This window comes from Culex quinquefasciatus, chromosome 3 (genome assembly GCF_015732765.1).
Source record: "Culex quinquefasciatus strain JHB chromosome 3, VPISU_Cqui_1.0_pri_paternal, whole genome shotgun sequence".
NCBI lineage: Eukaryota > Metazoa > Arthropoda > Insecta > Diptera > Culicidae > Culex > Culex quinquefasciatus.
The window spans coordinates 198,674,919-198,688,328 of record NC_051863.1 but is presented as its reverse complement, the minus strand read 5'-3'; the positions used below and the strand labels follow the sequence as shown (position 1 = coordinate 198,688,328).

At 36.2% G+C, this 13,410-nt stretch overlaps 1 protein-coding gene across 10 annotated transcripts in view; it reads right to left on the bottom strand.

Moving 5' to 3' along the window:
• LOC6031081 (bromodomain-containing protein DDB_G0270170) overlaps positions 1-13,410 on the bottom strand; it is a 121,394-nt gene that overhangs the window by 59,036 nt on the left and 48,948 nt on the right. For 9 of the 10 annotated variants that reach the window (XM_038259027.1, XM_038259028.1, XM_038259019.1 and 6 more), the window contains one exon: positions 10,316-10,534. In XM_038259027.1, coding sequence (XP_038114955.1) covers positions 10,316-10,420 — 105 coding nt within the window. In that variant the 5' untranslated portion in view covers positions 10,421-10,534. Of the gene's footprint in view, positions 1-4,906; positions 5,527-10,315; positions 10,535-13,410 lie in introns of those variants that run through there. The other variant, XM_038259023.1, reaches the window with a different exon arrangement.

Sequence of the window (13,410 nt, the reverse complement as noted above, 5' to 3'; positions counted from 1 at the left end):
ACGATTTAATTTTTGCTAAAGATGATTATTAAAAATAAAAACATATTTAATTTAGTTTTATTCTTTACAGTTCATAAGCTCTTTCAATTTTCAACCCAGTTCAATTCTCGTTAATTGAAAATCTAAAAATAAACTCTATTCAATCTGGTTGTCATTCGCTGCACAACGAAATTCCTCAATTGGTATAATTGAAAATGGAAGTGGAGGTAACAGTGCCAATGTAATTGGATTTGTGATGATATTTTTTTGAATTTGATTAATGCTTTCGAATTGAGGAAGCCTTTTGAATAAATAAATGAACTGAAAAACAAAAAGAACTGAAAAACAAAATGAACTGAAAAACAAAATAAAACTAAGACATCAGAACAAGAAAACTTAAAAAAATATGATCATTCAGAAATCGCTAATATGTTAAATAATAGCTTTGTGATTATTCTGTAGGGCAGTTAAGTTACCATTCACAAATGACGTAGCATTTTTTTCGGGAATTTATCTTGAAGGAGGTATTTTAAAAGTGAAATTTTCCGATCTTTTTCAAAACAATATTTTCTAAATTTTTAAATCAGGACTAACATTTCAAAAGACTTTTTGCGACTTTTTTTTAAAAAAAAAGATACCTAAATTGCTTTAACTTGAAAACGGTGGACTTTATGAAAATTTTAATAAAGTACTATTTGATTGCAAACTAGATTTAACATTGAAAAATGAAGCTGAAATTTTTTTGCGACTGATCTTTGGATTTTTTGAAAAAAAAAGAATTGATTAAAAAAATCATAACTCGGTCATAGATTTTTTGCCCGTTCTGGAAATTTCTGGAAAGTTGGCATTTGATGTCCCCTAAAACATATTCGAAAAAAATAAAAATAGTGTTTTTTGCAAAACAAGTTTTAGTGACAAAAAGTGAAATTAAAACCCTCATTTTTTTTACCGTGTATCATTTTTTTTCAGTGTATTTTTTCCCATACCTACAACTTTGCTTAACACTGGAACGCCCAACGCATGTCCAACTTACACGGACGCCCAAGCCTCCCAAAAAAGTTGGAACGGTAACTTCAACACGCCCGTTCTCGGGCATAACTCAACCAATTGGGACGATTTTTGTTCCCAATGATTTGTAAGAATGTCTAGATGATTCTAAAATTTTGCAGAACTTGATTTGAACAAATCTGTAATTTCTGCGACCGAAAACATCGTTCCAACTTTTTTTAAACGACTGCCTCCGCGGAATTTTCGGCGATTTTTTTTTTACACGCGAAAAAAAAAGTTGGAACGATGTTTTTGATCGCAAAAATTACAGATTTGATCAAATTAAGTTCTGCAAAGGTCTAGAATCATCTAGACATCCTAACAAATCACTGGAAAGAAGAATCATCTTGATTGGTTGAGTTATACCCGAGAACCATTGATAAATAATAACAACTGTTGAACGTTTTTAAATACTTTTTTACGATATTTAGGACGAAAATGCTCACATTAAAATAAGAAATGCCTAAGTGCATGAACTAAATTTCTGGCAACACCCACGAATCGAATCTTGATGATTACCAATACTAATGCCACTGATGCTGGTGTTAATTCGTGTAAAATAAAACGAAAATTTTCTCGCGGAAATGCTCGATTCGCAAGTTTTGAACGACGAGTTTCGCGAATTTCGCGGGTGTTGTGACATTGGTGGTAATCAGCAGATTCTCCTGGCTGCAGCACGTATAGGGATTACCTTTTTATTGAGGTAAGGCCAATTAAACAGCATTTTGGAGCTGATTTTCGGTGGTGAAATATTGGTATGGTGAAAACAAAGTGCAGGAAAAGAGGCTAAATTTATGGAAAATTTGAATTTGTTGGCCTGTTAAATTATCTGTTTGGATTCTCGGAAATGTAATGTGCATAGTGATTATTTTGTGTTGCATGCTGCTGCTGCGTGTCTTTTAAGGCAAGAATTTACAATATTACGAAAACGTTGTAAATTTCTACTGTTTAATGTGGAACAAAAAAACATCATTTATAAGGTGAAACGGGATAGATTTTCAACCATGTTTTTTCGCCATATTTGATGATGGCACGTTACACCTTAAAGTTACCGTTCCAACTTGCATCATTAGTTTGTTTATACAAATTTGGCTGCTGCCCATACAAAAATGATTCATAAATCATTTTTGTATGGGCAGCAGCCAAATTTGTATAAACAAACTAATGATGCAAAATGGCTTCTTTGGGCATACCGAAGGCACTTAAAAAGTTTCAGCCGGATTAACAAATAACAAAAAAAAAAACGAATGACCGAAATCTCAGAGAATTGCTCCGATTTTAAAACAACTGAATTAGTGTTAAATGCATTTTGAAACACTTTTTTCATTTAAATGTTGACCATGGCTTTTTATTTAAATTATTGCCAAATATCTGTAACGAAAATCTTGGCGCAAAAGCTTTGGGTGATGGCACCGCTTAATCAAAATATTTTCTGTTTTGTATTAGCAATTTTATCAAAATCCATCGTAGTTTTTCAGCGATGGGATTTTGGAGAATGCCTCGACGCACAGTTCTTGTCATGATTGATCCAGAAGCGGACAGACATACTGCGTAACGTTTACGGCAAAGATGATTCGTTGAATTCGATTAAAAATCAAACATCAACACTTTATTAATTTACAGATCATGCTTATTGAATGTTTCTGTCCCTCGGCGCTGGTTAAGGTCGAGGGTGGGAGTGTAATACATTAAAAACATAATTTTAAATTTCAAGCTCATTTTCAAAATTTTGAATCAAAAACTATCACAAAATGCTTGTGGTGGTTCTAAAATTCAGAAGTTGCAAAAAGTCCAAAAGTGCTGAATGACAAAAGAAAACGTAATGCAACGTATCCTAAATAGCTTACAATCAATTGTACGAATCTTTCAACGAAAATTTAAATTTTCAATAGTTTTTTTGTCACCATTTTTTTTAGGAGAAGGAGGGGAGGACAATAACTTGAAATTAAATTTGCAACATCTTTAAAGAAAAGTTTAATTCAGCTATTTTGTAGATATTTTTAATGAGCTATTTTGTCATTAATATCTAAAACTTTGTTTGTTTAGTGATCATTACGGATTTCATGGAAAATTGATCAAAATTGTTCTTGATGGTTTGTTTTGCGCTTTAATCATGGTTGTTTACTCGTTTTATTTTGTTTTTCAGCTTTCTATTATTTTCAAAAAAGCGAATGGAAATGAAACGTTTGCTCTGGTGTTCAACCTTCTACTTCTTCCATTTCACTTCCTCCGTTCAAATTGCGATGAATCCATAGCATGCAGTTTCTTCAACCATCATTGCCGAGAGAGGTCATCCCGACCCATCACGCTGCCAAGACTTTTGACCCTTTCCGGGCAGCAGCAGTTTGAGCGAAAGGTGATTATTATTCCGCACAAAGTGGAAGATTCAGCTCCGGCTATTAAGCCGAGGCATCTCGGCATCGGAACCACCAAGTTGTGATGGGCATTGAAACAGGGTTACGGCGTTAGAGGTGTGCACTTATCTCTCGTTTTATGTTTGGTGGGGAGTTTATGTCGACAGCAATTTGGCACGCAATCGGAACGATGTCGCCGAGATGTCTGCCTGGTGGCTTGACGAGAGAAAAGATGCTGCTGCTCTTTTTGTGATTTGACTCAATAATGAAGTCTTGTGGAGAGTAATGTCTCTATTAGCTCTTGCTGTTTAAAAGCGTGATTTATGACTAACACGATGCACATGGGTTGTGGATTTCTTTGTTACGTAAAACATTACTTTAAAATCCATCACTGCAGAAAATTGTATGGCTTAGGTAAATGAGTGCAATTTCGCTTGCGTCGCTGCATCCGACGTCGATGGGAGTGTGTCGATTAGGTTGTGCAACATTGTAGCTTGCGTTGAAGGCAAATTTAGTTGATGGATCCTCCGAGTCTAATAGCGCTGTGGGTATAGAAGGCGCTTCGTTTTATTTTTTGGGCTTTGATGGATGCATTGAGGCAGATTTCGAGGCTTGAATTATGGACTTGAAAGTCAGTTTGGCTGGGTGCTTTTAAGGCGAGTTGGGTTGTTCCAACACGATCACACACTCACGTGACGGAGCTGGTGAAAGGGATTTCGCTTTCGAATGAGCAAAATACGAGGGATGTACTGTAGAGTGAGGTATAATCAAAGGAAAGGAAGCGTGCTCACACGCTACACACCCCGGTCTTGGACGACACTTGAGCGGAATCGATTTTATTGAGCATCACGACGCCCACCTTTCCATTTTTTTTGTGCTGGCTGAGAAGATGATGTATTGCGGTTTCATAACTCTATCGATTGCGACCAGAATCACGCTGTGTGGGTTAAAAATAAACCACATTTTCGCCGATGCGACGATCTTCTTCTTCTGAGCCCAAAAGTCAGTTTCCCACCATTGACGAACGAGTGGAATCGATTAGTGGTATTTGCTTTGATTCCCTCGGCGCTTAATATCCTGCCAATCCTCATTTGGGCGAAAACCGACACACCAACAACGGCGTCACACGTACGCCGCAGTGAACCTTGAACCGGTGGCTCTTTGCTCTGAGTTGAATGGAGCTATTCTTCGAGGCCTCGATGGGCTGTTTTCGTTTGTGGCAAATCAGTATACCTTGCTGAATAGAGTTGGTTAGCCGGCTAGTATAAAAGGACGAATGTGTTTTATTTTTCCGGAGTTCCAAGGGCAGAATGGAATGGATGGTTACTGGTATGCAGGTAGAGCATAAAACTTTTGTCATAGAATTTAAGTAGTTTGTGCACTATTGCTTCATAAATACTTTAGAATTTAGTTGGGAGTTCAGAAAAGGCTAATTATGTTTACATAAGACATGCTCAAAAGTTCTCGACAAACAATGATTAAACCGCCCAGTTATTAAGAAGAAGGTCCACCCACACTTCACCTACCATGTCTGAGGTCGTAACTGCGTCGTCACTGCTGATGCTGCACAATTTCTCTAGTTCCAAGAAATCAATCTCATTTTGGCACTCATCCATAGCGCTTCTTCACTGAGGGGATTTGTGGGGCTACTGCCGGATGCCGACGTGGTCGTCGAAGCCGTGGTGCTGGTCACGGCAGAACGTGTCCTGACTCATATAAAACCAAAGTGGGACGCTTGGTGGAGCAAAGAAAACGCGACTTTTTCTTCGTCGGCAAAGTTTTCCCTGCGTTTTTCCCCCCGATTCCAAAGAGGAAAATCTTCTTTTTCTCCCTGCCAAGGATAACGCCGATTGGTTCTTCCACTTTTGCACGTTCCGCACTGATTCAGCACTGGAAGCAAAAGGAGACACTTTTCTTCTTTCGATTGTGATTTTCAAACGCAATTTTCACCACCTAATTTCACACTACCCCACACAAATCTATATTATTTGCAACGCCCAGCACGAAATCTCCACTTTGCACCTAATTTCAACCTGCTCAAATGCAAATAATCCCCTTAAATTTTCCACAAAAAGAAAATTTTCACAGCTTGTCGCACACTCACGAGACCCGTCACACAAATGAATGCTGCAGGACCATCAATTTTCACTGCTGGCCGACTGTGTTTTTCTTGGCTTTCCAAGCACCGTCGTGAATGTGTTGGTGCGCCATTGATCCTGCCTGGCTGGAAAAGGCGTTGGGAGACAGAGTCGAACCGTGAGGAGCGTATAACTAAGGGGGGAACATCCGCGTTGGGCGTCCTGAGTGGGGTTCTGGAGTGGAGCGTGGCACCCACTGGAAGGTATGTTTTGGCGGTGGAGCGCGTGCGCAGGAAAATTTTAACCCCCCCTGTGAAAAGGATAACGCTTGGGAGGGTTGGGAAAGTGAACGAGCAGGGACATCTGGCGGGGAAAATGTTGTGAGGGATGTGATGGGCTTTGGAAAGGAAAAAGGGATAAAGTTTTCCTTTATCTAAAGTTTACAGTTAATTGTTTCATAAACTCAAGCTTTCTTGTTCGCCGTAAGTTTACAAATTATAAGCTTTTCAAGTTGATTTGAAGCAGTAAGGGTAATCTTGAGCTAAAATAGTGCATAGTAAAGCTTTTTGCGAAATCGCGAAAATAAGTCGTTTAAACCTAACTGGTTATTTTTAAGACATTCTCTGGAAAATTTAGTGAAACTCATGAGTGGGATCGATTAATTGATTTTGATCAACCGCAGTAAATTTCTTGCAGTAATTTGCTGGCGTCAAACTGTGACAATTGATCGCTGTTTAAATATTTAAATATGCTTCTACTTTTTTGTGTGATTAAGTTGGTAGTTTTCTGACAGTTCGACGCTACCGAATTATTTCAAGCAAATTTACCACGGATCTACTGAATTTGACAATCTTTTTTATTTTTATTTTTTTGCAATTAGGGTGGTCCTAGCCAAGTTAAGGAAGTACAATTTTTTTTTTCGAAAAAACGTAATTTTTTCAGTAAATTTTTATTATAAATTATTGCTATTTAACTAGAAAAAGCTATTTGTGGAATCGGAATCCTGTTAATAAACTATTCCTTTTTTAATACGGCATGTAAAATTCTCCAGAGATGGCTAAAATTGGTGGAATAGGCAAAGTTTTATTTTTTTCAGAAACTAAAGTTTTTGCATTTTATTGAGAATATTTATTTTTTAAACTATCCTAACTCAGATAAGACCCCCTTAATGACCAAATAAAAAAAAGTGTCTTATAATTTGAGCGAAGAAACCTCCAGATCAATTTGAGCCCACTAAATTTTATTTAGTTTTAACTTTAATTTCAAATTGCTGTTCATGAACATATCCTGTTGTCTAGGTAATTGTTTAAAACAGAGTCGTACCTGATATGATAAAAAAATCCATTTAAAAAGCAAGGTGAGTTTAATATTGTAGCTGTTTTTAGGAATAATTATGTTGAAAAATAAACATTGCTAAACAAAACACATCGTAAACAACAACTTCAACAAAAGTACAACCAATAAAATAAGTGAAATTGTGTTTGTTGTCATGGTTTTCAGCAATTGGAAAATTTGAGTAATTCAAAAAGTTCAGGCACAATTCTATAGCAGTTTTTTTTTTCATTATTATTTGAATTATCGATGAATTTAAGAAAATTATATTGGGAATAATTGCAAAACTGAATAGCAATTAAAATTTAATAAATAACAACTTTATAAATAACCAAAAAAACATTTTTTGTAATTTCAAGCTTCTCGAACTTTATGCAATTTGTTCATCGCTATTATCATACATTTCACAGAGATTTAGAACTAATGTAGCTTTAATCAAATGGCGATTTTTTTCATTCATGTTTTGGAAAACGTTCTTTAACAGTCTTATTGGAAATTTGAGTGATAAGGAGGAAATGTTTATGTGTTTTAAAACGTTTAAACTTTAATTTTTTTAACAGCTACCTCTGAAATGTCATAAAAAAAACAAAATATAGTTAAAATACACTAAGGAGCCATTTGACACGATATTTGCCAAATTTCACGGGTTTCGCTATTTGGATTCATTGAATATTGTTTCAATTTTTAATAAACCACAGATCAGAAAAAAGAGAAACTAAAATAAAAATATTTGTGATAATTCTTTAAATTTTGCATTTTTTTCTCAGTGGTATGGCTGTTTTAATGTAAAAATATTTTTTTGATTATCCTTTAGTTATCCCCTTCCAGGCTTAAACCATGGCCGGAGGATAAAAAAATGAAATTAGAATTTGTAAAAGCCTAATTACAAAAATCCTGTAAAAAATATACTCTTTCTTTAAAATAAATTGTCGAAATTATGTTTAATGCTGATCATCATAATGATTTTTTTAAATTATTGATAACATTTTGGTGGATGTTTATTTTCAAAACTTTTACGATGATAAATTTGTTCAAATATCATTAAGGCAATTAAAAATTATCTTTAATGTTAAGGGTTATAGGTCAAAGTCGTAAATTAGAATTTTAGAAGTGGTTTTGGAGACGTGAGAAAAAAAATAAGAAATTTATTAAAACATACATATACAGCAATTCCATTTGAAAAGAGCCTAAACCGAAAAAAAGTTCTCCGATCGGGCTCAAAATTTTTCTGAGGGTTCCTAGGCCAAAATAATTAGACCCGTATTTTTTTGTTTGGCCATTAGGGTGACCTACATCGTGCTAGGGTGGTTCGAAAAATGGCAATTTTCGTTATTTTTCGCAAAAACCACTTTTTTCGAAAAATCATATCTCCGCGCCATTTCATTCGATTTTAGCTGTCTTAGACGAAAAAGAAAGGCTATTTGAGAAAAATAGTAAGAAGTTCAAAAAATCTAGCTTAACAATTGAAAAAGTCGTATGAAAACTTAAAATGGCGTTTTGACCGTGTCTGGACCAAAGAGCCTATGTCTGAAAATATTTTTATCGGATTCCTCGGAAAATTTCACATAATATATCTAAAAATTGGCGATGTCGAACCGTACGTTTCCAAGTTATGATTTTTTGAAAATAAAAACTGAGTTTTTCGATGCACCACGCGCAAAAACATGGAAATGACGAAATCGGCAAAAAATCAACTTTTTTCACTAAAACTGCGATAACTTAAAATATTCAGTGATGACTGGGTATCAAAATTTTCGTAATTGAAAGACGCAACTTTTGGTACCCAAACATGTATAGGTCATCGCTGAAATTTTTAAGTTATCGCAGTTTTAGTGAAAAAAGTTGATTTTTTGCCGATTTCGTCATTTTCCTGTTTTTGCGCGTGGCGCGTCGAAAAACTCAGTTTTTATTTTCAAAAAATCATATCTTGGAAACGTACGGTTCGACATCGCCAATTTTTAGATATATTATGTGAAATTTTCCGAGGAATCCGATAAAAATATTTTCAGACATAGGCTCTTTGGTCCAGACACGGTCAAAACGCCATTTTAAGTTTTCATACGACTTTTTCAATAGTTAAGCTAGATTTTTGGAACTTCTTACTATTTTTCTCAAATAGCCAAACTTATCACCTTTCTTTTGCGTCTAAGACAGCTAAAATCGGATGAAATGGCGCGGAGATATGATTTTTCGAAAAAAGTGTTTTTTGCGAAAAATGACGAAAATTGCCATTTTTCGAACCACTCTAGCACGATGTAGGTCACCCTAATGGCCAAACAAAAAAATACGGGTCTTATTATTTTGGCCTAGGAACCTTCAGAAAAATTTTGAGCCCGATCGGAGAACTTTTTTTTGGTTTAGGCTCTTTTCAAATGGAATTGCTGTATAAATGAAAGTAAGTGTATTTTTTTCTTCATCAGAGATCTCCACAACCATGCGATGAACCAGTTCCCACGAATTTTTCCAAACCATTTCGTTCGATTATCCACTCAAAATTGAAAAAAAATCTTAATTACCATTAAAGAACACAGTTTAACCGAACCGAGACTGGCAACGTCTGATCTGTACCGACTGAACCCCAATCAACCAGTTGGCCGTCCGCTGGTCGGTGGTGCTCGATTGCATTTTATGAATCGAATGTGGTCAGAGTGTTAATTATCACCACAACTTACCATATTTTTATTTCTGTTTCGTGTACACCTCCAACGGATTCGTTCCAAGTAATCTGGTAATTGCATATAATTTCCAATTACTACCGATAAAACCAACAATTTCCAATGAATTTTAATTTCGACATTGGCAGCTGAGACACCTTCACCTGGACGCCTCCCTCCTCGCGCTTGGTGGGTGTGGTGAGGAGGTCATGTTTGCGAAATCAAGCTCGGGATTTCCTCCCCCCTCGAACCAAAGCTAATGTTTGGCCGTTGACCAACGTGGAGACGGAAGAGGGTGGCGTCGCGGCGCCATTGTGAAAACGGGTCCACGGTGGGGTTGTTGGGCTTCGAGAGAGTGGGTCAATCTAACCCACCCCCACCCCCTCCTTCTTTTTGATTTCAAACGGGCGTGTTGTGAGCAGAGGAAGAGCAGAGTTTGGCAAAAATAAATTTTAATTTCTTTTCATCCCCCGTCGCCGGTCGCCGAAGCAGCATTTCACGGTCATTGTGGGAACAGCGCTGTACGGAGGGGGACGAGGTGACCACTTTTGGCCACATTCGCCACACCATCGCGGATCGATGACCGTGAGCGCCACCTGGGATTTGGCTTTTGCGGTTTTCCTTTATATGCACATAATGAACCAATTATTCGAGAGTTGTGCGAGCTTTTTTTTTGGTATAAAATAAATTACTCACACCCACGCGATTGAAATCTGGGAGGTTGGTTGGATGGAAGTGGTGTTGAGTTGGTTAGTAGTCGATGCTCAGTGGGGTGGAAATTGATTGAATTGTGGTGACTTTGAAAATTGGCTCACTCACCGCCGAAGAGAGTGTGTGAGGATAGATACCGAGAAAAAAAGGTTTCGCTTACCACATTGATGTAGATGATGTCATCTTCGTTGCAGATGGCCAGGTACGGTGAGCTTCCAAATTCGTTCAGTCCAGCAACCGGCTGCTTGGAGACACACTTGCCCATGTGTGGGGGAAGCGCGTCCTGTCCTGCTAGGGGGGCTCCTTGAGCTGCAGGGCGATGTTGGCGAGAGCCGAGCTTGTCACGGGTGGCATCAAGATCTCTGAAGTGGTTGGGATGCTGTGAAAGATGGAAGTGGATCCAATATTAGTTTTTGGTGGAAGAGCTCAAATTGTGAGCGTCATGCTGGGGTTAAGAATTTAATAATATTTGCACACAGTCCTTGGTTAAACACAAATCAAATTAAATATTTGAAAGACCAAGAACATAGAGTCACCCATAACTCAAAATGCTTATGTTATTTCCTAGCTAGCATAGGATTAATGATTAAAAAACAACCAGTTCATTTTTTTTGTTGCTGTTAAATCACCCGTATTTTATCGTTAAGTCTCTAAAGACTGTGTTATTGAGTGTGAATTCATTAATATTGCCTGTACCAGACCATCGTCTAGTTCACATTTGTTCTAAAAAAACTCTTTCAAACATGAGCAGTTTTGGACAATGAAATGGTTTTTTAGTTTTAGTGAAATGATGAAAGTATCACAAATTGTTTAATACATCATTACAACTGTGCTGCTTAAAAAATGCAAAATTTGATTGAATTTTTTTTTTGCAATTCCGTCGTGAAACTACTTACTTTTCCTGTCATTCTTGAACGACGAAATAGCCTACTTTTCTGTACCAGAAATAACAGAATCGAATAGCAACACTTTTCAAAATAAATGCTGAAAAGTTCTACTTTTCAGCACTGAAATGGGTGCTGAAAAGTTGAACTTTTCAGCACTTGTTTCGAAAAGTAACACTTTTCAACATTTTATTGATTTAAACGATTTATTGACAACATACATGAAAATTTGACATAAAATTTCACTCAGTGTGTGTTTTTTGGAATTGCAAAAAATGTTGTATGGAACTCGTTGCAAAACTTGATTTTTTCAGCACTCTTCGTATTTATCCAACTCGGTGAACCTCGTTGGATAAATGTACGACTCGTGCTGAAAAAATCCTCTTTTTGCAACTTGTTGCATAAACTACTATTTTAAAAATTTACGATTTGTACCGATCTTTGGCTCCAAAATTCAAAATTTATAGAAAGATTTGAAAGATTAAAAGGGATTGAGATTAAAACTTTAAATAAAATTTGCAATGGCATTTACCTCAAACATAAACAGTTTAGGAAATTAAACGAGGTAAACTTTTAAATTATTAGTTCTTTGATTTGTCATAACTTTTATTCTATTTGTGAGTATTTTTTGTATTCTAAACAACATAATTATTTATTTCTAAATGCATGTTTAATTAGTGGAAAATACAACATAATTATTTATTTTTAAATGCAGTAGAAAATGCAACAAGTAGCAAAACGAAGTAATTTTCAGCACGAGATGTACATTTATCCATCGAGGTTCACCGAGACGAGTGTTGAAAAAATCAAGTTTTGCAACGAGTTCCATACAACATTTTTTGGAATTCCGAAAAACACCCTTTGAGTGGAATTATAGGACAAAAAGTTGAAAAGTAATGTTTAAAAAATCAAATTTTCAGCACCCATTTTAGCACGAGCATGAGCATGAGCATGGTTGACTGCCAATGAGCTGCTACTCCGTTATTGACAGATCAGCTGAAGTTAAACAATGAATCAAAAATGATCAGTGGGAGCTAACCATCCGTTCACTGTTTAACCCCTGAAGACCCCGACTTTATTAGTCAATACCGGCGCCCTCCCAAGAAGCCTGCAGTTCAACAAAGGGAGGAATGTTAGTCCGATAGTTGAAGTTGCAGACTCATCAAGCACATAGTTTTTCGCTATATACTTGTTGATACCGCTTGAGACCGTTGAATCCACAGCATCTCCTTCAAGCATCACGTGATTATTTTTTTTTGGGTTAGTAGGATAAGGTATTGGATTTTCGATGCCTCCCGAGCTACGTAGCATCGTAGCATCGTGGGGAGGACTTTCATAACAAACCCGTCGGCGAGCCTTCCGAGCAACGATGCTATGGGAAGGTCTTTCTAATTAGCACACCAAAACACTCGCGCACAGGTATTTAAATACTGAATAAATGTAATTTTTCATCACGATTACCCAGACGACATTGATGATATAGGAAGGACTTTTTTACAGTCATTTACAGTAATACTTAAACTTATTTTAATGCAACAATTCACACGACGTCGTGCCTCCCGATCAACGATGATGTAGGAAGAACTTGAGCAAGCCAATCAGGATGAAACACGAAATAATATTCTTTTCTTTTCACACACAATGCCACATAATTGACCGCGCGTCACCACCCAACAAATTGAACTGATTTTCTTCTGCTTGTGGGCAAGCCAACCAGGATGAAACACGAAATAAAATTCTTTTCTTTTCACACACAATGCCACATAATTGAAAAGGAAGCTCAAATAAATTTTTTGAAATGTTTTTTACTTTCTTTTTCAAACTAACTCTGCAGTTAAAAATAATAGAATATATTTTTGATTCAATGTTCAGAGATTTTTTGCATTCCTACGATCATGGCTGTTTGTTAAATTTAAAAGAGTAATTTTTATTTTTTTGTGGGGTTTTGTATGTTTAAAAACTATTGTGTAAGTTTTTGCATTTATAAATATTTATACTGATTTGTGTATGTTCAACAAGGAAAATCAAGAAAATTTGGAATGAAAACTAGAATCTTTAATTTAATTTCGAAAATAGTTTTTTGTAAGTTTTTTTTGCGTTCTTATAAAGTAAAGCTGTTGATTTATGTAGTAATAAAACGTCTGCCTGTGTGGAACAATCAGACCGCGCACTGGACTCAAAATCCAGAGGTCGCCGGTTCGAATCCCGAGGTGAAAAGTTAATTCGGCGAAACTTCCTTCGACGAAATGTCCTATTCAACAAAATGACAAAACGAAGAAGTAAGAGAAGTAAAAAGAGATTTAAATTGAAAAACTTTAAAATATCAAATAGAAAAAAATCCATTCTGGATTGCTATATTAAAAAAAAAATT